A 14,928-nucleotide genomic window follows, 5' to 3' on the forward strand; every position below is an offset into this window, starting at 1 on the left:
AAGAGGGAGGGTTAGGGTTTATAAGAAGGGAAGTTAGGGGAGAAGTTGACGCCGCAAAAGTGGTTAAAGGTGTATGAATAGTTTGCATGATGCATGATATTGGAAGAGTGTGATGGAATTCTGATGTATATTGTATTGTTTGACCTTAAAAAGCTTCACCCTCTTCTGTTACTTGAGCACCACAATACCCTCCATTTTAAACTCTTTTTGCTTCCATGGTCTATTCTACCCTTCTGCTCATGATGTGATGCAAACAAAACTTCAACATGGAGAAACTACAGGAGAAAACCAACGAAAGTATCTATGTATATATAAACCCATATTTTCATACTAGTAAGATATTGTTTGTTTTGGACCAAGTCCTCACAGATTTATTTTTGATACTACTTCAAAATATCTCTTATCAATAAGTATGTGTATATAAATTCATATTAGACTTTGTTTTTTTATTCGATGTGAGACTTTGTTTGTATCCCAACGATATTGATGGACACTTTGTGAGAGAGTCAAAGGGTAGTAATGAGTTTTCAGCATTGTGTGAGCCACCACATCTGATGAAACCGCAGTGGACGGCCTGAGGAAATTCAGGCACACTGCTAGGGTAAGCAAAGGCATTTCGTCATACACGTTAACAGCATAACTTACATTTAACAAATTCTACAAACTCACTAAATCCACCTACTACGTTTCTTCGTGCCAATGAAACTTTAATTCTTTCAAATGCCACCACGTAGAGTTTGAATATTGGTCCTAATTTCTTTTTAGCGTTGACTAGGGATATTTTAGGTCTTTGTGCTTTACTTATTGCAATAATTAATATAAACGAGAATATGTAGCCAACAAAGTTCCAATATATTCTAAATGGTAAACGCGTATTTTGTTTATTACAGCAATTTGCAAAAGCAACACCATACGTATATATGTTATGTTGTTCTTATAGTTGTAATTTCTAACACCTTAAAATTTTATCATGGTAAATAAAAAAGCACTAAAACCACTAGGCTTCAAAATAATGGAGTGAAACGAGCATTCACATGAATTTTTGGAATTTTGTTAAACCATTAAATTTTTGAATATGAAGTACAAAACAAAATAAAAATATAAATTTTTTAAGTATATATATATATATATAGAGAGAGAGAGAGATTTTTTACATTGGTTAATATTCTCTTTTAGCTTTAGAACTAAGGAAGATTTCAATAGCTATAGATCTTTATGACTTAGAACATAGACATTATAATAGAGTTTTCACGTCAATTGTCAATCAAGGTGGAAAGTTAGACATTTAACATGGATTAGGCATTGAATCAGTGTGGCATGTTTATGTTTTAACACAAAAATAATTTCTCACCATGAACATTGCATATAGCATAATTTCTAGGAAGTTGTTTTAAAATCAAGTGCTCATCAACATTAGTGTAAAAACGTTGTTTAACGTTGCCCAATAGACGTCGGTTTGCTGATAATCCGACGTATATGAGTGGACGGTGGCATTATCGTAAATAACTTGGTAAAGTAGACGTCGGTTTCCAGACAACGTAACGTCTATGATATTGTAGACGTCCAAACTGTTTCAAACAGACGTCTAATGGCCTGAGGTAGGTCAGAAGACAGTCCCTTCACGTCGGTGTTCACGGGGGGCTGACGTCTATAGGCCTGTAATTAATGCTTTCACCTAATTTCCAGACGCTTAGACGCCGCTTAGTCAACAGGCGACGTCTAAGGCCTGAATATGGAAGGCGGGAAAGATAAAAAATCTTTAATTTAGACGTTGGAGATTTGTGCACGTGACGACTAAGTGCCTGTAATTAATTAGATTCACCAAATTCAAGGGCCATAGACGTTGGCTAGAAGGGGCACCGACGTCTATGTGCCTGTAAGTAATGATGTGCATCATTATAGACGTCGGCGCCCCATCACAACTGTCGTCAACATCCCTGACAGAAAATCAAATGTCAATCGTTTCAGCTTCCTAGACGTCGGTTCCCATTGTGACTAACGTCTAGTGGGATTCAAAAGGTCAGTTGAAAAGTTAACTTGGACGTCAAATTAGTAACAGAACGGATGTCTATAGTCATATAGACGTCGACTATCTGGAGAAACCGATGCCCAGTTTCGTTTTAAATAGACCGCAAACTCTTCCCAGCATTCAGTTTCTGATATCTTCCTCTTCCTCTTCTTATTTTTCTCTCGCAGCACTCTTCTTTTTCTCCCTTTCGGCACGTCTTCTTTTTGTTGCGGCATTCTATTGTTGTTTGTGATATCTTTATCGTCTTCCTCCTCTCTTTTTCTCTCTTGCGACATTGCCTCCCAGGTGCGTGATTTTTTGTTTATGCTTACCGTTTGTTTAGTCTTTCATCGATTATCTTCTGGTTCAACTGATCAAAATTTGCTTTCTTTGTGTTGTGTTTTAGTGCAGTTTTGTTCCTTTCTTGGGATAACGTAGTAACACATTCTCCCTTTTCTAGCTGCCTCCCGGAAATAGCGCCGCCTTTTGAATTTCTTGTGATCGTTTCAACCCAAAAACGACCCTAGGTCGTTGTCTAGTTTTCGTTTCACCGTGATTTTTTCCTCTTGCGGATAAAAAATGGAACTAAGCAACCACTCAGGTTCGATTTTGGGTTGAAGGGACCATAAGAAATTCAAAAGACGCAAACTTTTTTTTTGGGGGAAACTAGCAAAAGGAGATTATGCTACTAGGCTATCCAAAGACGGGAACAAAACTGCACTAAAACACAACCACTGTATTAGACGTCTATATGTGCTCTTAGACGTCGATTAGTGCTTTGTCCGACGTCTAATTAGTGCCTTTAGACGTCTATTCAAACCAGTGATGACGTCTAATTACGTCGTCCGTGGGCATTAACTGACGTCATTATAAGCGTCTGTGGTTAGGATGTCGGACGTCCCATTGACCTCATTGGTTTAGACGTCAGTTTATGAATAGATGTTAAAAGCCCAAAATAACCAACATTAAATAGTGTTTTTGCACTAGTGCAACTTCGCTTCTATTATGTCATTTTATAAATCCACATTTGGGACATGAACATCAAATTCTATCTCCAACACCTTATTTTTAAAACAAAATTTAAGAATTTTTCTAAATCAATAGAATATTCAATTGTATTTGGAGACTTAGTAATCTAAGATTTTATCCATTCAAAAGAAGACAATGTTCATTGAATATACAAACAAAGATTGAATTAATAAATAAAATAATTGTTTATAAATAGGTCACTAGTGCAGCTAGATGAAACGACAATGGTTATTTTCGTTCATAGACAGCGGTTCTTGAACCGAGGCAAAAAGTCTACACTTTTATGTCTCAGTTGTGAACCGAGGCAAAAAGATATATGATTTCGCCTCGGTTCAATGGGAATCGATGCAGTAGGCTTTTTTTTTTTGTTTTTTATTTGAAGGACTTTATGCCTCAGTTCCTTTTGAATTGAGGTAGTATGTTGTCCTCTACTGCCTCGGTTAGAACCAGAACCGAGGTAGTAGAGTGTTTTTTATTTTTTTTTCTTTTTCGACAGACTTTATGTCTCAGTTGTGGTCTGAACCGATACCGTAAAGGGTTTTCTGCCTCGGTTATGGTCATAACCGAGGCGTGTTCCTGTTTTTTTAAGAACATGTATGTTTATGCAACATTCTAACTGTAGAAACATACCTGTATATAATTTTATAGCCAACACAATCCAAAACAATCCAAAAGCATATATTTTGAATAAAAATTATATTAAAACATAAAGGCATTCAATGGAATCATAAATCAACTTCTTAGAAGCATAAATCAATCCAATGTAATCATAAATCATATTTGAAACATAAATCAATCCAATGTACAAAGTTAAACTAATAATAATGTACAAAAGCATAAAACAACTTAGAAGCATAAACTTAGAACTTACTATATCCTAATATCTACTACATACTATTATATAATTGAATTACATATTTAGTCAGTCTTTCCTCACGATTTTAAGTGACTTCTCTGGAATTGGAGTAGTCATATTGAATATCTACATAAAACACAATAATTTCAATTAGTGTATATGAAATCTAAACTATAAAGAAAATAAAATTCAAACCTAAATATTACCGTTTCCCATCCACTGGTGTAATGTGCACGAATAGTGATCATCATCCAATACATGACATAGAAACCACACTCATATGACCTGGTTTGTCTATTACACTACAATATATCATCATAATTATAAAATGTTAAGTAACCTCATTGGAATGGTACAAAATATAACAAAATATGAACTAAAATACCAAACCTTAAGGTTCACCCATCCAAGCTTTTTAGCTGTAGTAGTAGATCTCCCAAACAACATCATATGTGTTGCAAAGGAACTATTAAAAAAAAAAAACTGCTTTAGCATACATTTGTATAATAAAGAAAGTTGAAACATTGAGGTTCTCACCAATCTACTACATGTCTAAGAGGGCTGGGAGGAGACTTGTCCAATGAACAAAACCAGACAGCAGTGTTCTCCGGTATGGAGATGACAAGTAGTTGCCAATGACGTCTGAAATTAGTAATAATTTAATTGTCATATACCAAAATTAATAAATGAAACTTTAAAGTTAACAAACTTCACTTATCCAATTGTATAAGGGAGAAAATATATGTCCTTCCCCATTGCAAAACAAGTGGTGATGTATGTTTGAATATCATCAAATTTATTTCTTTCATGAGTCATATAGGAGTCAATGAACCTATATACATCATTGAACCCCTTTTTGTTACTGACATCAAACATACACCTGAAATGAAGAAATGATCTAATATAAGTAACTTGATAAAAAAATTTATATAAAAAAGTTCTCATAAACTTACATCATCCACAACTGAATGAGTGTAATATTAATTTCTCCTTTCCTCGACGCAAGCTTCCTAACATCTTGCTGATGCAAGTACAATGGGATCTGAGCTTCTCTTCCAAATGTAGTAGAATCCCATGGTACAATCATCGGCGTATATGAAATGATGTTAACAAGCTCGTCTAACGCACCAAGAGGGTCGTCCTCAGATAAATGAGTCTTCTTCAGTGTAGGACTTCCCTTTTGACCTGTCTGCTGTTACATGAAAAAATGGTTATGTTATAACGTCAATAAGAAGTAAATATTAAAAGTGAGAAGTATATAGTAGGAGTTCTTACCAAGGGGTCAAATACATCACCAACCAAATGTCTAGGCCAAGCGATGAAGGACTTAAATGCCTATTGCACAGTGAAAAACTCATCTGTAAGCACTACGACAACTTCATCCACCATGACCTTGACCTCATCTTCTTCTAGATGTACACCATGTACTACAGTGGCTGTCTCATAGACTGTGCCATGAGCCACTAGCATGGTCCCGGTAGGAGAGAGAGTACATAGCTAACATGGACGAGTGTTGTCCATGTCATCCCTTGGGGCATCGGCAGCTGAGCAACTCCCTTTGTCGCTTTTACCTGTCAAACTAAATGTTAGGTTATACAAAAAGTAAATTAATTAACAAAAAGATTGTTAAGTTTACCTGTAGGGGGCACAACATGTCCCTCTACAGGAGATGGCGGAGGACAATTGCCATAATCCTCATAACATTGCTAAAACTGGCGCGCAACCATTTCAACAACTTCATCATACAACTCTTTTCTGATGTCCTCCTTCAGCTTTTCGTATGAAGATGGACGCAAGGAAGACCCAAAGAACTGTTGTATGCCTGTGCCAATCCCAGTAGAACGCACCCGTCCTGGGTGCTCAGGTCATCCAATAGTTGTGGCAAGAATATCCTAACGACCTTGGGAGCTCTGCTCAACCAAGGAGTCATGTAACATAACAAAAGTTCATAATTATTTGAAAGATCTATGTAATATATATAACAAAAATATTGTAAAATATGAGGAATGACATCTTACAATTCTTTTAGATATCTCTCTGGCAGTGTCAGAAGTGTAGGAGCCCATATCCAAGGTGGAATCACATACATTTTTAGTTGGAGAGAAATTTGGAAAGTCTATCAATTCGTCGTGCCATATCCATATTGTATAACTTCGTACGAAACCATCACAGATAAGATGTTCCCTAATATCAGTTGCGTTCAACTTCCTCCCATTCAAACAATTCACATAGGGACATCTAAACTTAACTTCATCATCACCACTTATACTTGCATTACGTTGCGCAAACTCTATGAATTCTTCTACCCCTCTCTCGTACTTAATGCTAATGTGTGGTAAATTAATCCACCCTCGATTCGTACGCATATTTACTGAAATTGTTTACACAGTTTCAATAATCTTGAATGATCACTTTGATCGTTTTTGTATTCAAGGTGTGACCCTATCTCATTCAAGAAGATTCACTTTTTTTTAGTTTATTAAACATATAAAGTTTAAATAACATATCTAAAATTTCACGAAATTTTGCCAATATTTCGCATTAGTTTTCAGGTTACACGAAATGAAAGTGATTATAAATCACAATCAAATATGCATCTGAAGATCAATACAAAACACAACTACAAATTTTCATGAAATTTAAGACATGTATATTAAAATTGATGTGTATTAATAAACAATGAAAAAATTATTACTCTTCTTAAACTGCTCAATCGGATAATTCAATATTCAATACTTGTAAATTAATATTATCATCTCCTTTCTATTCACTTTTAAAAGTATTTGTTCAAAAAAATCTAGAGATAGTAAATAATTTTTGTATTGAATCTCAAACGGGAAACTAAGGCTAGTTCACAACAATATATTCAACCAAACAAATAATTACATATGCAACATACAATATATTTAACCAAACAGTGTATTGAATTGAACAAATACTTACATGTTCATATTAAAAGGAAAATATTAAGAATAGGAACTTGGGAGCGTGAAAGCCGATCAACTATCGAGAATGTCCGCGTATAAAACCTCACCACAAAAATACAATATCTAGACAAAAATAAACAATACAATAGTTAGTGTTTTAATAATTTAAATAATGAATTTATTTGTCACCCAATCATCACTTTTTAAGAATAACAAAAGTGATATTAACATTCATATATGAAAGAATCCAAATCTTGTTTGAAAACTCACACCATAACATTATAAACATCACAAAATGGAGGCGAACGAAGGCACTGCGCAAGAGAGATGCTTCGCTTGAGAGTAATGGAGGCGACGAACAATGGAGGTGCTTGAGAGTAATGGAGGTGATGAACAATGGAGGCGGGGTAGGGAAGAAGAAAGAAGATGCAACAGTTACGAGGAAGAAGAAAGAGGAACAGTAGGGTAAAAAGAAATTTACGCAAATAAGTAAGCTATACTACCTCGATTTTCCCACTAACCAAGGCAATAGACATATATATGCCTCGACTCATCTACTAACCGATGCTTATACTCATCTGAAAAAAATAAAAAAATAAATTTGAAATGACATTTTTGCAATTATCTTCAACTTATACGCCTTGGTTTGCCTCCTAACTGAGGCATAATGCCCTTTTCACACTAGCTCTGAGTGAACCGAAGCCGTATGGTTTGAACAGAAAGAATTGGAACATTCCTTAAAGCAGATGTGTCAGTGTTGGACATGACATACTGCCTCGGGTCCTCAGTGAACCGAGGCAGTAAAGCAAGATTCAAAAAGCTGCTAGGCCAAAAGTCAATTCTGCAGAAATTTCTCAGGGTGTTAAGTATCAGTTGGAATTTGAACCGAGGTCATATGTTGTATATGCCTCAGTTCCCCTTAAACCGATTCAGAAAAGTTAGCCTAAACTACAAAAATGTCACCGCTTTCGCATAGGCTTCGATTCTGCCTAAACCGAAACCTATTGTGCGATTTTAAATCTAGTGTTTTTACTAGTGAATATAAATGTACTAACCTTGAGAATTGTGAAATTCCAAAATTTGATGGCAATCAAATACTAAAACAACCCCATAAGACCCCTGGCAAACAGAAAAACATAAATTAGTTCAAACTACTTGATATCATATTTGATTTAGGAAAAAAAGAGGAAAAAGTGGAATAAAAAATGTGAAAATAATTTTTTCATAGATTTTAACAAGTTTCTTTATAAATTAATTTATAGAAGTTCTCTCATCACTCCACCAAACCAAACTACATTAGTAAATGGAAATTATTAGATCAAAAGAAATTGAATAAAAGAAAATTCCAAAAGTAACGCTAGTGCAAAAACGCTGTTTAACATCACACGCTAGACGTCGATTAAGGATAAGCGCGACGTATATTGATGACCGGTGGCATTTCCGTAAATAAGTTGGCAATATAGGCGTCCGTTAGGTCGATCTTTGACATCTATAGAATTTTAGACGTCGGCCCTTCCAACCTGACGTCTATATTTCTGACCGTTAGGTGAAAAGTCATTTTCTTCAGCGTTATAGACGTCGGTTCATTGGGGTCCCCGACGTCTATATAGTGGAAATTAATGCTGCTCACCTACCTATCAGACGTTAGACGTCAGACTCCTACTAACTGACGCCTATAAGTTTCCCAGGCAAGTGAATAGTCACTCTTTTCAGCCTTATAGACGTCGGATCCTGCCACATTGACGGGGGCCCGACGTCTATATGGCGGAAATTAATGCTACTCACCAACCTGTCAGATATATAGACGTCGGGTTCATTGTAACTGACGCCCATATGTCTACCAGGCAGGTGTCGGATCCTACCACATTGACGTCTATATACAATTTTAGACATTTGTTGCCTCAGGTACGACGTCTATAATCCTACCAGGTATGTGAAAAGACATTTGTTTCCACCCACGAGACGTCTCATACCGCCAAGCCGACGTCTACATACAACATAAATATTAATTTTTAAATCGAATGGATGTCATATTAGTCAGGTGACCGAAGTATTTTCTATTTTAGACGTCGGTTCTATGTACAACAGACGTCTAATTTCTTGTTAAATAACACTGCGAACCAGCGATTTGTGAACCAACACTTTGATCGTCTTTGCCTTTTCTCTTCACTGCTTTGCATTTCCAAGTAAGTTTCCTATCCTTTTAACTATTTAAATTTGTTTTTACTCCGATTAAAGTAATCTTTGATGTACTATCTATCATTTGAACCGATTAAAATGAGTTTTCATTGTGTTTTGGTGCGGTTTTTTTGTGGTGTCTTTGTGTAGTGTAGTGCACATTCTCCCTTTGCTAGTTTTCTCGTAAGGAAAACTTGTGTTTTTTGGATTTCTCATGGCATTTCAATCCAAGGACGAATTTGGGTTGTTGCCTATGTCCATTCCGACCACCAATGACAAAGTATACGATGAGAGTACACTGTTTTCTCACCGTATTCTTTTTCATTAGCGGTCGGAATGGACCTAGGCAATGATCCAAGTTTGTCTTTGGGTTGAAATGCCATGAGAAGTCCAAAAGACACAAATTTTTCTTACGAAGAAACTAGCAAAGGAAGGAGGTGCTACTACGCTACCTCAAGACACGACAAAAACCGCACCAAAACACAACGATCACTTCATAGACGTCGGTTAATGTACAAACCGACGTCTATGAAGTCCCAAAGACGTCGGCTAATGCAATGTTTAACGACTTTATAAACGTCCTAAGTTTTACAGACCGACGTCTAAGGTAAGATTAGACGTCGACTAGCGCATTATTGGATGTCTTTGTTGACATCGGACTTTTGAACTTAACCGACGTCTATATCAACGTCGCACCTGCAAAAAACCAACGTCCCATTAACGTCACCCTTATAGATGTCGATTCTGGTGGTGATGTTAAAAGCTTAAAATAACTTACGTCTAAAGCCCTTTCTGCACTAATGTAAACACAAGTTGTCCAATGCCCATTTCCATCCATCAATCAAACCTATTAGAAACAGTTGCCATTTTTCACATTTCTTCCACGATAACTGGTATATCTTTGTTTAACAGAAGTGTCCTATATTTTGATCGTTTAAGAATGGTGCACCCCATCCAAAAAAAAATGATATTCCCAGAAAGTAAAATAGGTAAGATTTGAGAATCCTGGTTCACCTTTATCTCTAGAAATATCACACAGTAAATCCTTAGCCTTAAGGTATACAAACAAACAGTTGATACCATTCAGAGGAATTCCTTTCTACTAATCACTACATTCATTGATTATTTATTTATCTCTGTAATTCTCACCGTTATAACCTGAAAGTGTAAATCTAGTTGAACTATCTATTTAATACCCAATTTGTATTTGAAAAATGAATTCAATGGAAATGGGCATTTAAGAAAAATAAATGGTTTCAAGATCAAAGCCAATTTTTAGACACAGAGATACATACAATCAAGAAGAATAATGCATAACAACGGAAAGTTCCAAGAAAAAAAGACACAATGATCCTCCTACATACAGGCAGAATCTCATGAATGCAAGGCAAAATAAGGAAGCTAAAAGAATGATGTGGAATACTACTCCAGCAATCTCACTACACCTATAATGCAAGCATCAGAATAAACAAAATTTAAATGAAAAGAAAAAAGCAGGAATTGATAACATATTCACATGGAAATGCTCAGCTTCATACTTCATGGTCTAATCTTTCAACTAGATTTTTCACAATCTGGAACTGATGAGGACAATCCTGTAATATCACCATATGCTAAGCATCAATAATAATAATAATAATAATAATAATAATAATAATAATAATAATAATAATAATATAATAATAATAATAATAATAATAATAATAACTATTTTTTTTTAAAACCTTTCGAACAGAGTTGAGTGAGTGCGGTGATTGTTGGTGGCTTCGATGACATTTCTCTTCTTCTTACTAGTTTTCCTCTTCCTTATCTGGATATAATAAGACAGTGATAATGTTTCCTAAAATTGAATCAGGCAACCGGAGAAGAAGAGGCGTTCTGGTAAGGCAATTCACTCTCTTTGCAACCACGACATCTCGCTCTTTTTCCCTTTGACAAAATCTAAATCTAAGTCTCTTCCTTCAAACTCTTTTAGATTTATTTTGTGATTTTATTCATATTTTTTCTTTTTGTTTCCTATTCTATAATTTTCTTTACTCTGTAATCTATTTATTTTTTCCAAACTTTTAGACTGATCTATGATTTCATTCGTATTATTTTTGTTTTCTACTCAATAATTTTGTGTAATTTCTTTGTAATTTATGTCTGTTTGTTTCTGAATAAAAGGAGAGATGCTGTAAATTAGTCATTTCAATCATCAAATTTGTTTAAAAAGAATTAAAATAATGTTTGTGATAACCATTTAAAAATGGTACAAATTGTAATCTATTCCTTCTGATTCCACTCTATAATTTTGTTTACTGTGTAATTTATTTATGTTTTCCAATTTTTAAATTTATTTGTAATTTTATTTTATGTTTTCAACTCAATAAAATATATTTTTTTAAATTTTCGCGAGTTAAAAACAGATATCCAATGGATATTCGTGGGTTGAAAAAAACCTGTGAATTTTTTTATGCGGGTATCTGACAGGTAGCGGAACGGGTAATGGATACAATTTTATCCTGCGAGTCGGGTTGCAGATAGACACTATCCGTACCCGACCTGTTGTCATCCCTAAGTGAGAGAATCTTTCAAACCCTCAACAATTATTTTACACTTTCAATAAATAAATTTTTAAAATATCTCTCCTTCCCTTTTAAACCATTGAAAAAGTGGACAACCTAGTATCTCCTCTCCCTTACCCTTCCATTAAAGTCTCTTAACCAAACAAATGTCTTTAAACATACGGATATTAAGAGAATAAAGATTTATTAGAGTACAGTTCGGGAGTTTGTTATTGTTAGTGTCCAATTTATATGATAAGTAAAATCACCATGCACACTTATCAATCCAATGGTTTACTCCTAAGTATGCTCTCTATTTGGCTTAAGCTGATACACTTCTCATCTTCTGATTACAAACACACATTAATCCAAGTGGTACACGGGAACTTCCCATCTGAGTTAAGACTTTAGCAGTACAGTACCACTCTATAGGTAGTTGGTTATAAGGCGTAGAAAATTGATTTTTTTGGAAAGAAAATAACTATCATTGTCGTCCAAGACACTACATTCCGATTACTAATGCCCTCGAAAACAGCTTTTGCATCAGTAGGGACCTCAGATTTAGAATAAGTTGACACCAAAATATCCCACTTTCTGGACCAAACCCTGTATTTGCCCCCAGAACTTTAAGTTTCTCATGTGAACACATGCTGAAACTCTGCTTGTAAGTGAAATATGGTCAATTAATATGTGATTACTTAACATTTTGACAAACAATAAAATTACTTCCAATCCATAAAATTTAGCATACCCTGAAATCATTACATTCCACCAAACCAAATCTCTTTTGCGCATTTCGTCAAACACTTCCTAGCCTCATCTAACATCACCCACCTTGAATTATTGTTAAGCGCATTCTCAACAAAAATTTCACAACCAAATCCACACTTAACCAAAAGAAAATGCAATTGTCATCCAAATAAAATCCCATAATCACCAAAACAGAAGGAAAGAGCATTAATGCGTGTTACTTGATAAAAAAACTATCCTAGGAAAATGCATAGAACGTGCAAAATGCAAAACATCCAAACTCTCCTCAAACCCAGAAAGTATAGTATTCCAAGAATTTTAACCTAACCAATCAAAACTTTGATGACCTCCAAGATCAAATCCTTAATGGCAGACACAGAAAGATCCTGTAAAACCAAGTATTAGCAGAGAAAATAAAATGACTTTGAGTTTGAATTTGTAATGCAATCATGTGTATGATATCATATTAATGTTTATGGAATTAAATCATAATTCATGACAAAAGAAAGTTAATTACTGTTTCGCCTCCAACACCAAGGCCGAAGAACTTAATTTTTTGTGATTGAAAAAACTGTAGATTTTGCTGTGAAAAATTAATGAAGGAGGAAAAAAAAAACAGCATCTCAAGAAAGAAAAGAGAAATCTGGAGGGGATAGAAAATTGGCATCACAAAGGGAAATTTGAAAAGAATGATGGAAAAAATTGGCGGGTTAGACAGTGTTTTTAGAACTTGAAAAGCAAAATTAAAATTTAAAATTTTAGGTCGATAACATAATTAAATTTTTAGAACTTGAAAAAAAAATTAAAATTTTAGGTCGATAACAGAAGTAAATAACGGAGAAATAAAAGTGAAAAATATATTATAATTTAGGTAGGTTTTAAACTTTTTAAAAAAAGAATTAAAATCTCTACAATTATTATTATTTAGATAATTTAACATAATTAAAATTATGTTAATTTATGTAAATTTTTATAATTTTTAAAAAATAAATGATATAACAATTTTTTTAATGTTAAATAAAATATGAGAAGATAATAAGAAATTTTTTAACTGGATCTCTTATCTTAAAATATTTTTTAAAACTTTATTCTTTAAAATTTTTTATAATTTTTAAAAAATAACCTTTATGATATATTTTTTTTAATGTTAATTAAAATATGAAAAGATAATAAGAAATTTTTTAACTGGATCTCTTATCTTAAATATTTTTTAAAACTTTATTCTTTAAATATAATATTTTTAAAAAACTTTATTTTTTAAATATGTAATATATGTATTTCTTTTCATCTAACCGATTAAAATACAGAAACTAAAACAAATATACAACCATACAAAAACGATAATAATGAAAGAAAAACTGAAATTTAATCTAAAAAAATACAAAATAAAAAATAAAAAGAATAATATTTCTGAGTCAATTATTCCTGCTATGTTCAGAAAAGTTCTAAACCATACAAGACATCCTTGTAGTTGAAAACGTCAGAACAAGAGTTTTCAGAAAAATAAACATTCTTAATTTTGTTGAAAGCATGGAGAGTGAGTAAACTATCAGAGCCTGCTTGATGGCTTTTACCAACTGCACGATCCAAACACAGAGACTCACAGACTCTATCCAAACCACCATAGAGATTAGGACAGAACTTGATCATATGTTTAACGTCGTATATTGTCCCTCCAAAGAAAAACTTAACCAACTGCATAAAGTCTGACAATTCCACAGGCAAAAGAGGTTGTGTGGGAAGAAATCTGTATGTCAATGCCTTCACAAGATACCCAAAGTCGTAGGCACCATGGAAAGTGATCCATTGAATATTACTGTTACAAATCATTCCGGAGAACATCAACAGCTCCACAAACCGGATAATGTCTACTCCGAATTTCCGGTTCTTTTCCAGATCAATTCCTTGACGTTGAAGGAGTTCAATGGAATCAGACGCGTGAGGATCACATGCGACGTTGAACTCGCGAAAGTTGAATTCCCAGATGAAACGATCAGAAGATTGAAAGCTTGGAAGGTTTCCATGACAGTCTGAAAGAGTGAGACCAACTTGAATCAGATGCAGACATTCCACATTAGATTTCATTACAGCGTAATTGTGTTCTGGTTGTCGCACATCGGAGTTGGAGTGAAAGATCACACCAGGAAATTCTGTGTCCATGCTGATCAAAGGATAGGAGGTGATGACAGAACGCATTAGCTCAAATTCCGTTTCAAGGTTGGAAGCCCACACCGATCTCGTCACTATAGAACCGCCACCAGGAACTTCCATGATGCTTTTCTTCTATTCTTCTTCTTTTCTTTCAACTATGCAGTCGTGGAGATAACTGAACACGATATAGGCTCCTCACCCCATTTTATAATATGCTGTAATTGTAAAATTGCATGAAAAAGATAAGAGAAGATATTCTGTTTCCTTAATTCATCCTATATTTTTCTTGTTTGTTTCCCTTTTTAAATTATTTAGTGTATTTTTATCATATATTCTCTGTAAAAAATATATTATCTTAAGATATTCATTATTTAATTCATGATATATACTTTAGATAACGTGTTTTTGATATAATAATATATTGATTGGTTAGAATTTTTAAATTATAATAATATATTGATTGATTAGAATTTTTATATATTT

At 34.1% G+C, this 14,928-nt stretch overlaps 1 protein-coding gene across 1 annotated transcript; it reads right to left on the bottom strand.

The window, feature by feature from the left end:
* Positions 1-13,728: 13,728 nt before the first annotated feature.
* On the bottom strand, positions 13,729-14,601 carry LOC106778405 (probable CCR4-associated factor 1 homolog 11). The gene has a single exon (XM_022776188.1). It carries the CDS (start codon positions 14,563-14,565, stop codon positions 13,729-13,731), a length of 837 nt encoding a protein of 278 aa, XP_022631909.1. The 5' UTR covers positions 14,566-14,601.
* Between the last annotated feature and the right edge of the window lie 327 nt (positions 14,602-14,928).

The sequence above is a fragment of the Vigna radiata genome, unplaced genomic scaffold, assembly GCF_000741045.1.
Source record: "Vigna radiata var. radiata cultivar VC1973A unplaced genomic scaffold, Vradiata_ver6 scaffold_335, whole genome shotgun sequence".
NCBI lineage: Eukaryota > Viridiplantae > Streptophyta > Magnoliopsida > Fabales > Fabaceae > Vigna > Vigna radiata.